Source organism: Acanthaster planci, linkage group LG08, assembly GCF_054643075.1.
Source record: "Acanthaster planci isolate LZ-2023a linkage group LG08, COTS_SCS, whole genome shotgun sequence".
NCBI lineage: Eukaryota > Metazoa > Echinodermata > Asteroidea > Valvatida > Acanthasteridae > Acanthaster > Acanthaster planci.
Window position 1 is genome coordinate 3,560,627 of NC_141784.1, and position 16,721 is coordinate 3,577,347.

Below are 16,721 nucleotides of genomic sequence, written 5' to 3' on the forward strand. Positions count from 1 at the left end.
AGTCGATGTAGATATGCACCAGTCGATGTAGATATGCACCAGTCGATGTAGATATGCACCAGTCGATGTAGATATGCACCAGTCGATGTAGATAGGCACCAGTCGATGTAGATATGCACCAGTTGATGTAGATAGGCACCAGTAGATGTAGATATGCACCAGTCGATGTAGATAGGCACCAGTCGATGTAGATATGCACCAGTCGATGTAGATAGGCACCAGTAGATGTAGATAGGCACCAGTAGATGTAGATATGCACCAGTCGATGTAGATAGGCACCAGTAGATGTAGATAGGCACCAGTAGATGTAGATAGGCACCAGTCGATGTAGATAGGCACCAGTAGATGTAGATAGGCACCAGTAGATGTAGATATGCACCAGTAGATGTAGATATGCACCAGTCGATGTAGATATGCACCAGTCGATGTAGATATGCACCAGTAGATGTAGATATGCACCAGTAGATGTAGATAGGCACCAGTAGATGTAGATAGGCACCAGTAGATGTAGATAGGCACCAGTAGATGTAGATAGGCACCAGTAGATGTAGATAGGCACCAGTAGATGTAGATATGCACCAGTAGATGTAGATATGCACCAGTAGATGTAGATAGGCACCAGTAGATGTAGATAGGCACCAGTAGATGTAGATATGTACCAGTAGATGTAGATAGGCACCAGTAGATGTAGATATGCACCAGTAGATGTAGATATGCACCAGTAGATGTAGATATGCACCAGTCGATGTACATGGACATGTAGATGTCATCTTTGTACCTTTTAGTGTCTGATGTACATGTAACGTGTAAGTGTGTGTGCTCATTCCGTAATTTTTCTCTGTGTAGTAATTAGTCACAGCTGGACTTCAAAATGCTTTATTTGTGTTCTTTTCAAGTTGTTTAGGAATCATAGCAGAGTAGAAATTCATAAGAGGATTTGAAATATTTCAATGTGCTTTTACCTATTCTATATTGAAGTAAAATAGTAAATCGAGAAGTTTTATGGATTATACATCTGTGTTAGTGCAGTGGGAAGAATAAATTCAAAAGGTGGCAGATTGAATGTTGCTTTCAGTGTGGCAAAGAGGAGTGGAATGGAACCATAGAGCTATATTAAATTACTGGGGTGTTAACTCCACGTTCCCCCCCCCCATGTCGAGAAATTCTGATGCCATCCCGAGCGCAGACATTTTGAATTTGTGTGCATACTTGTAGAACATGATGGAATAAGATAAAACACATTTCTAACAAAGTACCGGTACTTTATGATGCAACACACAAAGACAACTTTAAGCCTCCTAGGCTGAAGTCACTCTTTGGGTCAGTTGGTAAACACCTCCAAGAAGCACAGTAGTGTTGCGTTGTGCACTGCACCAACAGTCCCTCACAGGAATATCAGATTGCACTTTTGTGCTGCCCAACAACTGTGCTTCACTGTTTCATGTGCATAATTGTGCAGTAAACCAAATGCAGTGAAGAGGACTGCACAAAAGACCTTGGGTCATTTTGTGCTGACAACCTACTGTGTACACACTGAACCTGTGCATGTTTGTGTTCCATACAGAAAACACATGCAAGAGAGTGACTGTGGGCACTCGTGCATATTTGTGCCGTAAAGCCAAAGGAGGGTTAATACATGAATGAAGTTCTGATTAAGTGCTTTCTCTTTTAGTAGTACAGTAAGATGTATTATTAAAAAAGCCCATGCAAAATGTGTCTGTGTTTTTAGATAAAAAACAGATTACTCATTTTGTAATGGTTCTTGGCATTATTGCCTTAATGGCTTTGTTGCATCATTCAAGAATATAGACACTGATACTGTATATATGCAAATGGCTATACTAAAAACCACACCGAATGTCACGTTTTCCAGAGCTTATCCCCAAATATGGATGCAGCCAGCAGGCTTACTTTGTACAGCAAGTTAGCTGTCTAGTAATTTAATATCAGCTCTAAGAGTAGAACATAATGTGACAATCTGTCATCAAGTAAAAATTGTTCTTCCCGTTGCTAGAATGTGAAGCATCCATTAGGGTTTTTTTACAACACCTGAATAAATCCTCTCTGTGGACAAGTCAATGCTTTCATATTCAGTGTGGCATGAAAATCATGACACAGAGTTGTTGAGCCCCAAATCATTAATTAATCCGTTAACTGGCATTTCTGTAGGTCTCGCGAATTGCTCTGTTTGGCATCCTTTTTTGACTTGTTTCTTTCAATTGAAAGTATGGCCTCACTTATGACATCACTGATTTTCTCATTTCTCGGAAGTCCAGCCATGTTTCGCATGTCACTATTGGTACCATCTGCCGTTTGGTCATTTTTATGGTGAAAGCCATGCATGCCCATCAAAGATAAAGTTCTGTCAAGCAGTGACCATCAGCCAGTCACCGAGTGATGTAACAAATGAGTGGCATGTGATGGCTGGCCCACCAGTTATGGATGATGGGAGTTTATTCAGGTGTTGTCGTTTTTGCATTTCTTTGCTTTGTGTGTACAATTTTCCTCTCGAATCTTTTCTGCATGTACCTGCACTGTACAAAAGTGTGCATTCTTTGCCTATTCTTTTCCTCATCACACGGTTGGTGTTCTGATATTTCAATCCATGTAATGCGTTGCCTTCAAGTGAAGTTTGAAAGTATTATTTTTATTACTAATACCCCTGGAAAGCATCACATTTTCCTCCCCCAAATTAATGCCCCATTCAACTTTGTTCCAAAAGCAAGAGAAAATTGTCACAGTTGTTTAAAAATTCTACAAAATTATAAAACCTCAAATGAGCCCTTTTGAGTTGATTGCCCATGTGCATGCTCAGACGGCTTCATGTCCTCCTCGCAGTTTTGTTAAAAAGTTGGCGTAATGCATGTGTCTGGTACATAACCACAACTACTTGTACTACTTTGTATTTCCATGACTTACTTCTTTTCTCTAATAAATCAAAGGCCGTTTTCCAATACTCGACTTTGGCTCCGTCTCAGGCTTGAACTGTTTTTTTACTACCTGACTTTGAAGTTGTTAGCGCAATAATAAGTCTGATCATGTCACAAAACATCAAGTAAGATGTAAACGAGCCAAACATTACAGAACTTCAATTTAATTTAAATGCTTCAGGCTCACAATCGGGATTGGTTTCAAAGACGAAGCCTGAAACAGAGACGAAGTTGAGTATTGGAAAACGGCCCTAGACCAAAAGTAGCATATTGCAGTATGTACATGTACATAAGCATGTTTCTGGCTTATTTTCATATAGACTTCTCCTTTCTTTGACCGCTGGCAGGTTTTCTGACCAGTGGTTGGTGGTATGTACAAAACCAAAAGACTTATACATGCATATGAAAAGTTAAAAGGAAAATCCCCTTTTTTGTACATATTTAAACGCTAAATATAATGAATACTTCCACTGGATCAAAAGAAAGAAATGTCTGTGTTATTAACACCGATGACACAAAATGTGCACTCTGAGGCCAAAGTTGTTGCCAGAGAATAGTGAACATTCTGTAAACTGTAATTTGGCTGCCCCCTGCAAAATGGCGGTATTTTTTTGCAAACTATAAAAAGGAGTCTATACATGCCTCAGTCATGAGAGGATGTTGCATTTTATGTTAAATTAATGGACTCTAATTTTACGGTGTTAAGATTTGATACTTGTTAAGTTGTGTTTTGACATTAAAATAAGTATGATTTTAATAAAGTGTTTCTAGTTTTCCATTCGCTAGTTCTAGTTTTCCATGTAAAAGTTTTCCTACTTTTTTCCACAAACACCATCATCCTCTCAAAAGGTATTCATAAGTGTACAAAGACTGCGTTTTTGTTCAGAACCATTTGCAACATTCATGTACATACCATTCATCATGTACACATGTGTGCCTTTAAAAGATGATACACAATTCTTGAGATGAGCCTCTTGATGCATTTTGTGTGTGCATGTTGGTTTAAATAATCATTTTTTTTAAACCAAAGGATGCCATGTTGCATGTACTTAATCTTGCTCTTGTGTTAAAAGTGTGCATGTGCATGTGTAGAAGTTTTGCCATGTTAAAGACTGTGCATTACATGTATTGTGTACCATAGTGCTTAAAACAGACTTTAATTTCCCCGTCTTTTGTTCCCTCCAGCACGTTCACCTGTCCCACCCTGCACATGAGTGAGCTGGAAAGTGGTAACAAGGCGGATGATGACATCACCATCAAGGCAGGACAGAGCTATGCAGTGCCAATACATCTGGATTCGCCGGGGATTACCCTGTGCTGGGAATTTGCCTCAGCTCCCAAGGTACAAAAATGCGAATTTGTCTTCTTGTAGGGTGGATGGTTTCACTGGGCTTCATTTGTAAAATTTAGCAGCAAATGAGGCAAAACTAGTTTGGTATGCTGAGTGGCCAGCTTCTGGATTTTTTTTGGTCTGTTTTAACCAATTTTGGACAGCACTACTTTGAGCTGAAGAAAAAGAATTTTTTGAAAGCCAAGATGTGTTAACCAAGTTGTCAAATCAGACAAAATGCTACATGCACAGCATGACCCTTGAGTGTCGTGCACAAAATTCCTCACTGTAACTTCATTTAGATCTGTTGCAACTCCTAGGCCCTGTCACAGAACAAAATGACTGGCTATGTACAGCCTGCCAAACTACATATATGTAACAACCCATGTCCTGACTTTACTGACTTCCCAGACACTGTGACTGTGTACAGAAACAATTCAAAACTGCTGAACCCTAAGATGTGTACATGCTTGTCTCTGTCTGAAACTCCAATTCATTGAGCTCAGCAGCCCCTCTAAGCTGAAGCTGTACCTTCACTAAACATGGCCCTGTTTCCTGAAACATTTACAGTGTTACTCTTTAATATTACCTCAACCCTAACAGTCCTCAGTCCTCTGACTAATAACGATAAAGACATTACCTCAACCCTAACTGTCCTCAGTCCTCCGACTAATAACGATAAAGACATTACCTCAACCCTAACCGTCCTCAGTCCTCCGACTAATAACGATAAAGACATTACCTCAACCCTAACAGTCCTCAGTCCTCTGACTAATAACGATAAAGACATTACCTCAACCCTAACAGTCCTCAGTCCTCCGACTAATAATGATAAAGACATTACCTCAACCCTAACAGTCCTCAGTCCTCCGACTAATAACGATAAAGACATTACCTCAACCCTAACCGTCCTCAGTCCTCCGACTAATAATGATAGAGACATTACCTCAACCCTAACAGTCCTCAGTCCTCCGACTAATAATGCAGCTAACGTGGTCTTTATTTGGCCCTGTGGATCACAGACGGTTGCTTTCAGTGTGACTTACCAGCCGGCCGACTCCTCCCCGACAGACGAAAGCCAAGGCCAGCAAGCTCACGTGGATGAGCTCATCCCACTCTGCAAGTGTAATTCCCACAGACACGCCGTGCAGGGGGAGCTGATGGCTCGTAAAGCAGGCATCTATACACTGCTGTTTGACAACAGCTTCTCAAGGTAAGACACCCTGCTGTCCTCTTAATGTTTGGTACTGCCCATATTTAAGGGCGGATATTGATGTCGGAAGTTGACAAACTAGTCTGTCAACCTCCGATACCTTGGAGAGCCAGCATCAACTATCCACCTCAGATGATTCCTGAAACATTTGTTTCACCACACTTCATACATGTTAAGTTGCTGTTGCCATTTCAGGCATCAATTAAAAAAACTTTGATCAACAGTCGCGTGCTGCAAACTTTTCATTTAGAGATAGGGCAGTGCTTGTATGTATGCACTTCAACCCAGCGACAGTTTCACGATAGCTTCATAAAGTACACATAAAGCTCTAGATTAGCCGAGAAACAATTTACTTCTCTTGCTCAGTGGCACTGGATCCCCATGCATGCATCAATAGGAACTGACATGTGATAGTGAATGGACCAATTAGAATAAGCCTTTTTTGAGTTAGATTTGAATAAAATCCGGTATGAGTTCTTTACATTCACATGAACATTAGACAGTTTGAATTCTCCATACTAGAGACACTGTTGTTATACCTCTGGGTACATAAGAGACAAACCTTGCACCAATACACTGTTTTCGATGGATGAGAAGGGCACAGAGGAACCAGTCCATTCCAGAGTTGGTGGTCGCTATGCCAAAGCTTGCCCCAAATCGCAATGTATAGCAACTGTGTATTTGGTGTGGGGAATTGAAATTATGTTTATGCGCAAACAGATAACTCAGTGTACCAGATTTTATTTAAATTTAACTCGCAAAAGGCTTATTCAGCTCCTGCTCGTGAATTTGAATGATTTATTGTAATTCTACATGCAGAAGTGATCGGCAGCTTTGTGAAGTAATGTTAGAAAGACTTATGCCCCAGAGACTTTAATTCCTGATCATAGGATTGAGGGCCTGAATCCAACAGCTGATTAGAGATTGTTAACTTAGGCACCTCACTTCACCCCAACTTGCCTCCATCCACCCAGTACCTGTGAGGGCGGAGATGGTGATTACATTTGATGAGCTCTTGGCACCTGGACAGTTAGCTTAAACTGTCTGCGCCAGAGGGAGCGCAGGTGGTTGGAGGAGTAACAGTAATAAAGCACCTTCAGCAGCCGCAGGGATGGATGTATGTGACATCCGTAATACAACGTTGTCTATTAGAAATGCCAGTCACAATTCTTTCGACGGTGCTCTCTGAAAAATGTTTGCCAACCACATCAAAATACAGGAGCTGGTCTGGCACAGATTAGGACTGCATGGAATAAGGATCAATTTGCCAAAAAAATGCATGCAAGAAACAGCAAAAAGTACCCAGGAGACATTAGTGTTACCGTTTTGTCTGAGTTAATGAAACCAAGAACTCTTCCAAATTTACATTCACATGTGCAGATTTACCCAGAAGTCTGTGAAGTATAGCCTGCAGGTCAAACGGCCGGAGGCGGCATACTGACTGTCTTGTGAGCCGGCTAGGTATGGAGTTACAAGCAACGAGACGTATGCTATGAGTTTGCCAGCGAACAGTGCTCTCGTCCTGGCCTGAATCTCAATGGCAGCAGTATCTCTTCAGGGCCATGTTTCTGCAAAGCATGGCTTCCTTTGGTGGGAAAAAATAGCAGCAGATGGAATAGCCAGTAGAGGCAGCTTACTGCATGGAGGTGACCTAGTGGCAAGACCAGGGTTGTTCAAGTTGCCATTCACCTCCCAAAGAGTCATCTGCCAAGGACGGACATCAGGTAGTGGAATTGTCACGCTCTGCCAGGATTGGAGCTAAAACTGGCGGAAATCTCAGCCTGCACTGATACACAAAAATACAGTAACAACCAACCCCAGTGTCAAACTGGGATCCCCAGTAACACTGGATTTCAGGAGAGACAAGTTTTCCAACCAGCCAGAGGTGATCAAAGGCTGCCTTGGCCAGTGATTGACCTGCTTGGGCAGTCACCAATTGTAGGCCGACGTGGCCAGAACCAGGCAGAAATTATGCCTACAATTATATTTTGGCATTTAGAAACCTCAAGGTTTGTACTTTACTTAGACTAAGTGTACAGGAAGGCTTGGACAAATTCAAATTTGAAGAGCTCAGCAATCCAAATGAAATTTGGTATGTTACATGTAATTGCAACAAAAGTAATTAAATTACTTGTGAAATATCGATGGGTGCCGTTGTGGGAATGGAGGAACAGCTGGTTAACCCCTTCGCTACGGAGGACTGATACTACCGCACTTTGGTGTGAGGATTGGTGCATACCACACATACAGTCTATTCACCATGCACCTGCTGGTTCAATGGGGCCTGCTGCTGGACAAAGCCCTCCATTCAGGGCATACCACAGCCCGGCAGTCGCAGTCAAAATAATCCCGGTCAAAATAATCCCGCCGTGAAGGGGTTAAAGACAGTAGTTGTGAGTGCAGTCAACAAATATTTGGACATGTCAACTCTGGTTTATGTGAATGTCAAAGAATTGCTTCTCTTTGTTCATGGAGTTCAATCGTGATGTAACCTGTTTATATACTAAAGCATATGTAAAGATGGCAATATTGAAGGCTTTGCAAGTCGCTGATACATGTCGTATATGTAAAATGAAAGGAACTGGTTCAGGAGGGAAACTTACTTTTTAGAGAGGAAATTAAACTGCATTTGTAAACGTAAACATGTACGGTGTTTGGATAATTTCATCAGACTACCAAACCATTGCAGCCAGCTTGGTATCGACCAAGTTTGATATACCAAACTGCATCAAAGCGGCTAACAGGTTGGACAGCGTGGACTGTGTAGAGGGTTTGCATGAGATAGCAACTGATTGTACATGTACATTGTAGGCTGATGTCATAATGGCAAGGCACAACAGCAACTTAACCAGCTTCACAGGAGGGCATGTGAACATGACCAGACTTTCTATATTGGCAGGGAGAGCTGACATTTTAAGCCACCAAGTATTCTGGAGTCTCTGCCAGCGGATGCGTATACATGTCTCATGCCCATGAATTTTGTACACAAATAAAATGTTGGAGAGTGTTCTGAGGCTTGACCATATGTTGACATTGGACCCTAAAAACGGCATCAAAGCAAACCTTCTCTAGCCGTATCTGGAGTATCTGAGTTATCATATCTTACCTTTACAAAAAAGTTTGTCGTTTTCAAAGGTTGACAATTGAAATTCAGGTATGGCTGCTATACATTCAGAATAACACTGCCATTTCTTCTTTCCACCCAGGCTCATGACACTTTTCATTCAATCTGAAAAGAGTTGGGTGCACTGTGCACACCGTGGTGGCATGCGACATCTTTTTGATACTGTAGTTTGGGTAATAATTCACAATGTTGAAGTTTTGAGTCTATCCCCAACAGTCTGATGCCTTGCAACAGACACAAAGGATTTTTGTACAATTGAAACGTGTATGCAAACACTGATGGATGTGCCGTAATCTACATGCACATATACCTCATTATGTATTGGACTGACATTTCATCGGATGTCTGAAGAAAAACGTTCAGGAAACTATTTAAGAGGAGCTAGGGTTACCAAGGTGTTGGCAACTCTGCCGATCTCCTTACTTCCTAGTTTGGTCTTGCATTTCTCTTCTTGAACGGTATTTGTACTTAATTATAAACTAAATCATGCAGAAGAATTATTAGTTACCCTTGAGTGTGAGTAGAACATTGGAATTGTTTGCATCTGTATCCTTCCTTGTTCAATTCCCTTCCATGAGTTGATGACGAATTTATCTTCAAGTAAACTTGATGTACATAAAAGTGGAGCACGCATGCTGCACAGAAACTAGATGTCATTAAGACGGTCCAATTAGTATTGGAATTTTCAAAATTTTGTAATTCAAGTGAACATTCTTCAACTCGACTCAAAGCATTGGATCATGAATCAGGGAAATGTACATGTATCAGGTGGGTGTCTTAACGTAGTAATCCACATTAGACACAGATGTGTTATGTTAATTTACCGCCCCGCACATGCTGCATTTTGAGTTCTAGCCCTAACCCTCCAGGCTAGAACCCTGCCAGACACATCGGTCTGCATCATTTGCCAAAGTGGCTCGCCTGCCCAGTGTAACAAGATCCAACAGGTCAACTCTCTTCAAGGCCACAAGGCCTGGCAGTCTGTGGTTGCCAGTCACCACAAGATCCAACAGTGGCATTGTTCAATGGGACTAGCTCCCAATGTCTCAACATGGCCAGTTCGTTTGGCTGCTGTTGGATTGCCCAGTGCAACAAAGTGCACCAGACTTTGACACCTGTTGCACTATGCTGCCTCTGGCAGGGTTAAGAATAAACTTAGAATAGCACCAGGTCTGGAATTTAATGCAGTACACAGGTGCGATGTGGACTGTGTGGTATAGTTTAATACCGTGCTGTTGTTGCCAAGCATCAATCAATAAGGAACCAGAATAGAAGTTCGCTTGGAGGCTCTAAAAAAAATTGTAGGTTTGGGGTAAGCCACTTCACTTGGTACACTGAAGAGTCAAATTCACTGAAAGTAAGAACTTGTAATAAAATCTCAATTGTGCCTCATGCCCTCTGACCTCAGCAATTGATGCTGCATTTCCATCAAATGTTTAGATAGCAGGTGTTGGTAAAGAACATTGTGTTGTTAAAAGTAACGTTTAACCTGAGAGCAATATAAATTTGGGCAGTCTTGAAGACAGTTCCAGCCTATTTTGTAAATATATTAAAGAAAGTCCAGACTTTATTCTGCAGAAGTCTTTAAAGATTACTGAACTGTAGCTCCTAGTAACATGCACAGTGTGAAATATGATTTGCTTGATGTTTGTCTAGTGATAAACAAAATGAATTCTGAGGGGCATTTTTTTGAATAGTTAGTTTTTTGCTAGCATAAAGGGGCAACGTACATGTACATGCCCTGTACTTCAGCCTATGTGTAGTTTGATTTAACAGTCAGTGTTACAGGCTGATGCACATCTTTATGGAGATTTTTGGATGGCATTTGAGCATGAAATGTTAATCAGGAATGCCCTGCCTCAAGATGTAACAAACGTAACACTAAAAGATTTGACAAGTGGGACAAGTTTTGACATGTAACAAGTTTTCTGTAATGAACTTTGTTTCTGATTCCTGTCATTCGTGTCACAAATGTACATGTACCCGACAGTTATTGAGGCACGAGAAATGACTACATGTACATGTATTTACAGTTATCGGAGATAGAAGTAAACATTAGAAAGTTGAGTTTTCTAACTGCTCTGCATTGAAAGCGGATTTTATCTCTCCCTTTTCTACAAATTTCTTCAAAGTATTTGTGGTGGCATTTTGGAATTTTTTACAATAGCTTTTGGAAAGAGTCCTCATACTTTCAATATGTACAGGAAGGTTGTTTGTCGTTTTAATTTGATATTCAGGAATTATGGTAGACCTGTATTTCTTCATGTCATTCAGAATTCAAAAAATAATCTCGTCATGAATTGAATACCAGCGTTGCATGTATTGTTGGCACCTATATACAGAAGGAATCTCAAATTAAAGTTATCAAAAATATCTTGTTTTCTGTTTCTTAATGTCTGATCATTGCTCTAATAATATGACATTTTACGAACAATATTCACATTTTGTAATTTCATTACAGGTATTAGATCATTAAAAATCAAAGTGTCGTAGTACTTTTGAAAATAATGGCATTAATCCACACAAAGCTTGATTAGTTTAGCAACTGGGGGAGTCAGGTCAGTGCAGTGGCTCTCTCCTCGCCTTCCACCTCTGCAATCCCGGTTGAATCCCACCTAGGTCAACATGTGGACTGGGTTTTCAGTCCCTGCCTGATTCCCTGGGTTTTCCCTGGAATATTTACCCAGGGTTTTCCTACCACTTGTAAAACTGACAATTTCTTTTATTGTCATCTTAACGTCATTTCAGCCTGTAATTGGCACTAAATGTAATGAACAGGTAAAAATGAAAGAAATAAGAATTTCCTGCATCTACATGAAGCTATTGGGATCACAAAGCAGCCCAGGTTTAAGGAGATTTTCATTTTTCTGCACATGATTCCAAAATGAACAGGCAGGCCTTCTGAAAGCATCTTTAATAAGTTTTGTTTTATCAACAAACACAAGTGATCAGTACAAAGGCACAAGCTAAAGGTTCTGCAGTGTCAGCCTCATCTACTCTTATGTAACAAATCTAGTCTTGCATCATCCTGCTTCATCTTTCTCAGATGGCAAATGTTCAGAAACAGTGAACCAAGTTTTGGCTGTGTATTAATTTCTACGACTGCACACAGCCTCCCAATGGACAATCATGTAGAAACAGGCCCATTCTAGGTTCTTGAAGCACAGGGCAGCATGAACGTTTGGCAGAAAGTGGCCGCCCGGCGGAGGGTGAGGAGGTGGTCAAGAAAGCCCCATGGCTTTGTCCAGAAAAGCCGAGAACTTGGAGGTGTCACCGGGAGGGAACGGTTTCAGTATGGAAGTGTCCAGTTGGCTGAGAACTTCTGGTAGATTGCTATTGTATAAACGAAGACACAGGAAAAAAGTAAATTGGCATGTATTTAACACAGCCAAACAAAATGGCAAATCTGATATAACTGATTGAGGGAGGCGGGAAATCTGACATGTGGGCACTGAAGGTAACGTGCGAAAGCTAAGGCCTTTGCCAGTACATGTACATGTAGTCTAAAACATGACGTGGCATTATTTGAGTATGCCGGTGGACAGTTCCCAGTTCATAATCGGTCATTATAACTATAATCACCATAATTACTTATGGTGGCAGGGACCAGGCACTTGGCCAAGATTTTCTTTTGTTCAGAGGTGAGAAGGCTCTTGTAGATGGAGGCCATAGTCTCCTATTGTACATGCCCTAGTCCTGGGCTCTAGTTCTTTCATACTCTCTCAAGGCATCATCAGCTTTAACAAGACGTACACACATAAACTGTCAGCAGAAGTTTGAAGTTAATTTCTTTACATCAGAATTTCAAGTTGAAAACTGTGGTGAGTATGCCTTCCCACAAAACTAATTTTTCAAAATGCAAGAAATGCCTAAGGCGTGAACATTCTCATACCTGCATTTTGCGTACAGGAGATGCCCATCTAAATAAAGCTGATAAGCCAATTCCATCTGGTGATTACCCATCAGTAGTTGATTGATGACAACAATTAAAGGTTTACCAGCACCTAGGGATTCCAGGACACTACCAGCACCTGCAGCAGATGACAAGACGACAACAGTCTGAAAGTCATGTGATCAGTACTGACGATAAACAGGCACCGTTTTGTTTTTGCCTTTTAGAAACTTAATTCGTTGGATGATTTGGGGGCTGTAACATTTTGCTTTACTCCCTCGAGCATGTATCTCCTCCAGGCAAGATCAACAGAGGGCGTGATTTTACATAGCAGTGACTGTCCTCTGGTGAAAGATCACCATGTGCGCGCACAGGTTCGCGTGCGTTTGCCGTGGGAGGCGCTGAGGATGCCACCAATTTCTGTTTGAATGTACAATCTGTGCGAGTGTGCTCGGTGCTTGCCCAAGGCTGATAACTTGCCACCAAGCTGTTTGCCCTTTGTTGGTAAGGATGTACTTCAACTCAGGGTAGATAAAGCCCAAAATTTAACCTCATTCTCAAATCCGCCAAAAATTTGACCAACTTGAAAAGGTTGCACCCAACCTCATAAAGTGCACGGCAATACGACACAATATAATATGACTTTGAACACCAACTCCATTAAAACAGATAAGGTTGAACCTCCTCCTTTTCACTTTCAGCCCCTCCCCTGACCAAAAAGACCTCAGTGCACCCGTGCACAGTGAGTTCATGTAAGTGTACGTATATCCTTCAGAATGCATAGTGTACATGTGGATTGAAATGTATTTATTTGAAATGCTAAAACAGACTTGATAGGGTGAAAAAACAGAGTTCAACTTTGAGTAATTCTCAGGATGTTGCTTTTTTATTTTGGTTTGTGGTTAATTGGTTCCTAGGTGATAAAGACATACACGTAGGATGCCTTTGTGTGTGTGTGGAAGAGTGTCGAGGTTTAGTAAGATTTTTTATTTAGTCATTTTACAATGGGGGAGGGTTATCATCCTTGCAACCTCAGGAGTGAATCACCAGAACCTGGCTACGATGGAAATAATCAAAAGCGCTTTGATCAAAGTTGAAGGCGCTATGTAACAGACCTGTTACTATTGTTATGTAATCAAGCTGAACACACACACGTGTACACGCACCCAAGCAGACAGGGAGAGATCAAACATGGCTGGTTTCTATGGATAGAGGAAAATCAGAGTACCCAAGGAAAAATCCTCATAGCCTGGGCCAGGAATCCAACCCATGCCACAGTGATAACGGGTAAGTGCTCAATGTATTCGCCTCCTGTACCAAATGAGAAAGTACTCCATTTCTCCTTCACACACCATTCTTCCGGAAGGTAAATTTTGCATGGAAAATATCCCCTTCCACCATCCATGTGCACATACCTGCATGGCTGATGATCAGAGAGGCCTTCCTGATGTCTTCTGCGATGGAGTCTTTGTAGCGATAGTATTCCAGCCTAAATCCTCGCTTGGATATCGGCTCAGGCTCGTAGACACCTCTCCCGATCTGTAGCAACACCTTGGAATAGCCCAGTGCTTCAAATTGCTGCAATCCGTAAAATCGAAAACACGTGCACACTAACATGGGTTACAAATGAAAGCTACATTGGCTGACTATGGTACATGCATTGAATCAACGGGAAATCTGATCAGAACAAATTAACTGGAATGCCAAACGGTTCCTCAGTGACCTCTTTGCTTCAGTATTTCTGTTATTGCTGGATAATAGTATCCCACCAATCACTATACAAGTACATTGAGGGTGGAAATTTGAAAAACGTTTCGGAAACTTTCCCAAACCATTTAAACAATTTGCAATCACTTTACTGAGGCTAATGCCTACCTGGGTGTTTTCATATGTATATAATTGCAAGTACATGTAAACAGATCAACAATGCAAGGTAAACTGATGTTGGGGCATTTAAAACAAGCAATATTCATTGTTTTGAATCCACTTTTTTCTCAAAAAGTCCATTAATGCCAAAAGGGAAAAGTGTTCCGAAAAATCAGATTACCTTTACAGGCCTCGTTTACAATAAAATGAACGCCAGACTGCGTCAGTCAAAACTTCAAACCTCTAAAAGGGGCAGTTCCGTTTCTAAAAGCGTTTGGGAAAATGCTGTAAACGGATTTTGACCCTAACGTACATGTACAAGGATTACTTTGAAACTTGGATCTTTACAAGGTGTGTTTTAACGTAATAAACTCCAACATTTAAGTTCAAAACGATGGTGCTGTCAATAACCCCAACCACCCAAAAAGACCAATTCAAACTTGTTTCCATTGCTTACAATAGTACAGCATCTGTTTTTCTAAATCTGATTACATGTAAGCCATGAGTTTTACCATTGAGTGAGTTCACACTATTTTCTTCTATGAAGGGGAAAAATAATACATGGTTTTACAGGCAGTTTTGAAACAAGAGTCTGCTCTGCAGAAAATTATATTCTCAACTTTTACAAAATCATGATCATGTACCTGGCAGAGTTGCTGAGAAGACACCACCTGGATCAGAGCATCAAAGCTGGTTGTTCCAACTGTCACAAACACCGTTTTCTTGGGCTTCATTTTGATAGTTCAGGAAGAGCTGAAAATGTAGTAGTGAAAGCCATACATGAGTCAATTTTATAGCAAACCAAGAAATTACACCTGCTGTGTCTGCTGAAGGTCTGGTGACACAGACTTTACAGAGAATTAGAAACGGATGTGATGTTCACGAATGTGAGAATTAATTCAAATCCAAATGAAATCTGAGCTATGATTGGTCATTAGAATGGAAGCAAATTGGACCAATCACAGTGCGGTTTTCATCTGTGGGTGACAGGTAAACAAAAGGAAAGGACAGGAGCAGTGTTGCAATTGGTCAAGCTATGACATAGCTGACAGTTACTGAGAGTACATGCTGCTGATTTTGTGTAGTTGGATGGTCAAAATGCTCAAGAATTTCACCATTTTAATGAGGACATGAGGTGAAGAAACCTCCCCATCTGACATCGAACATCTCTAACTCCAAGAAGGCATGTATGAAATTTGGTTGCACAAATAACTCTAAGTGTGATGGAAGGGTAGGTTGGCACAATCAAAACAACCAAAATGTGTTTATGCATGGAGGAATAAAAACATTCCTCCATGGTTTGTGGGAGTTTGTAAATGGGGTTTGTATAAACCTTACAGTTCTGGAAGTACACCACCGGCATCACAATCTAACCTGAGATGAAGCCCATACTGAGCTGGATGGATGAATACAAAATTATCCCCCCCCCCCAATGTGACAAGAAATCTCCGTCCAAGACACGATGTAGGCTACCAGCTGTTTGTCATGTTCGTGGAAGTGGGGGTAGACTCCCTGACCGTTCTGTGTTACGGACTCGTAATGCAATGAAGACAACGCCCAACCTGGGCTAGAACTTAAGTGGGGGTAACTTTAACTGTAAGCAAACTAGGCTGTGCACTGTCATGACCGGAGGCCTGTGTACATACAGTACCGGTAATGCGGTATCTTCTATTCTGTTACACAGAAGTGCTGTCATTGTACGGTCCTTAATTATGAAAATAGCATGTTGATATTTGGTTAAAAACTAAGTTTTACAAACTCACCTGAACTAATGTACCTCAAGGCTTCTCAAGCACCTCCCCAGTGCAGGTACCACTAGGTAAATACACATGTACTTCTGTTCTGAAGACGTTCTGAGTATTCTACAATGTATTTCCCATATTCCCACCTGACTATGGAGGGCGCCATCCATACGTTAACATAGAACAAAACAAACACCCACGTGGCAGGCCGTGTCCGAAACGGGCTTCCAGAGCTACGGCTAGGTCTATTGTCTACGCGTCTCCACGCATTTCCAATGGAGTGAAGACCTAGACCTAGCTCTAGACAAGAAATTCGGATGCAGCCTAGGCTAGGTGTTTTATTGCTGTTTTTAACACGGCTTTCTGTGGTCTTGGACCGCGTAGTCTTGGTTTCAAGACGTTAGTGCTTAATAGGGGACACCGTGCATAGTGCGCCCCCTAACGACTCATAATGGTCGATTTCGGGCGGTCCGTTCTTGACACGGGTTTCGTGTTCTCACACTCGAACTGCGGGAACACAACCCAAGAATGTTCTCAGAACAGGATCACATACCACCTCCTCGTCAGGATTTCACACGATGACACGGAAAAACTCGTGAGATTTGATTTTTGAACAGCCGCAAA

The 16,721-nt window shown here is 41.4% G+C and overlaps 2 protein-coding genes across 4 annotated transcripts in view; one reads left to right on the forward strand and one right to left on the reverse strand.

Annotated features, from left to right (window-relative positions):
- Window positions 1-10,974, forward strand: part of fyco1 (FYVE and coiled-coil domain autophagy adaptor 1) — a 28,205-nt gene extending 17,231 nt beyond the window's left edge. For all 3 annotated transcript variants that reach the window (XM_022228905.2, XM_087140113.1, XM_087140112.1), the window contains 3 exons: window positions 4,116-4,272; window positions 5,283-5,473; window positions 6,854-10,974. In XM_022228905.2, coding sequence (XP_022084597.2) covers window positions 4,116-4,272; window positions 5,283-5,473; window positions 6,854-6,914 — 409 coding nt within the window. In that variant the 3' untranslated portion in view covers window positions 6,915-10,974. The remainder of the gene's footprint in view (window positions 1-4,115; window positions 4,273-5,282; window positions 5,474-6,853) is intronic.
- LOC110976003 (UDP-N-acetylglucosamine transferase subunit ALG13-like) lies at window positions 10,505-16,267 on the reverse strand. Its single transcript, XM_022228904.2, has 5 exons — window positions 16,119-16,267; window positions 15,000-15,108; window positions 13,905-14,067; window positions 12,490-12,628; window positions 10,505-11,930 (listed from the first exon to the last, which is right to left on the reverse strand). Exons 2-5 carry the CDS (start codon window positions 15,087-15,089, stop codon window positions 11,819-11,821), a joined length of 504 nt encoding a protein of 167 aa, XP_022084596.2. The 5' UTR covers window positions 15,090-15,108; window positions 16,119-16,267; the 3' UTR covers window positions 10,505-11,818.
- Window positions 16,268-16,721: the final 454 nt, after the last annotated feature.

Excerpts from the sequence above, each read along its gene's own strand:
- LOC110976003 (XM_022228904.2), bottom strand. The coding sequence starts at position 15,089 with ATGAAGCCCAAGAAAACGGTGTTTGTGACAGTTGGAACAACCAGCTTT. Across the intron at positions 14,068-14,999 it reads CTTCTCAGCAACTCTGCCAG|CAATTTGAAGCACTGGGCTA; the intron begins GTACATGATCAT and ends TACGGATTGCAG. Across the intron at positions 11,931-12,489 it reads CTCCTGTACGCAAAATGCAG|CAATCTACCAGAAGTTCTCA; the intron begins GTATGAGAATGT and ends TTTATACAATAG.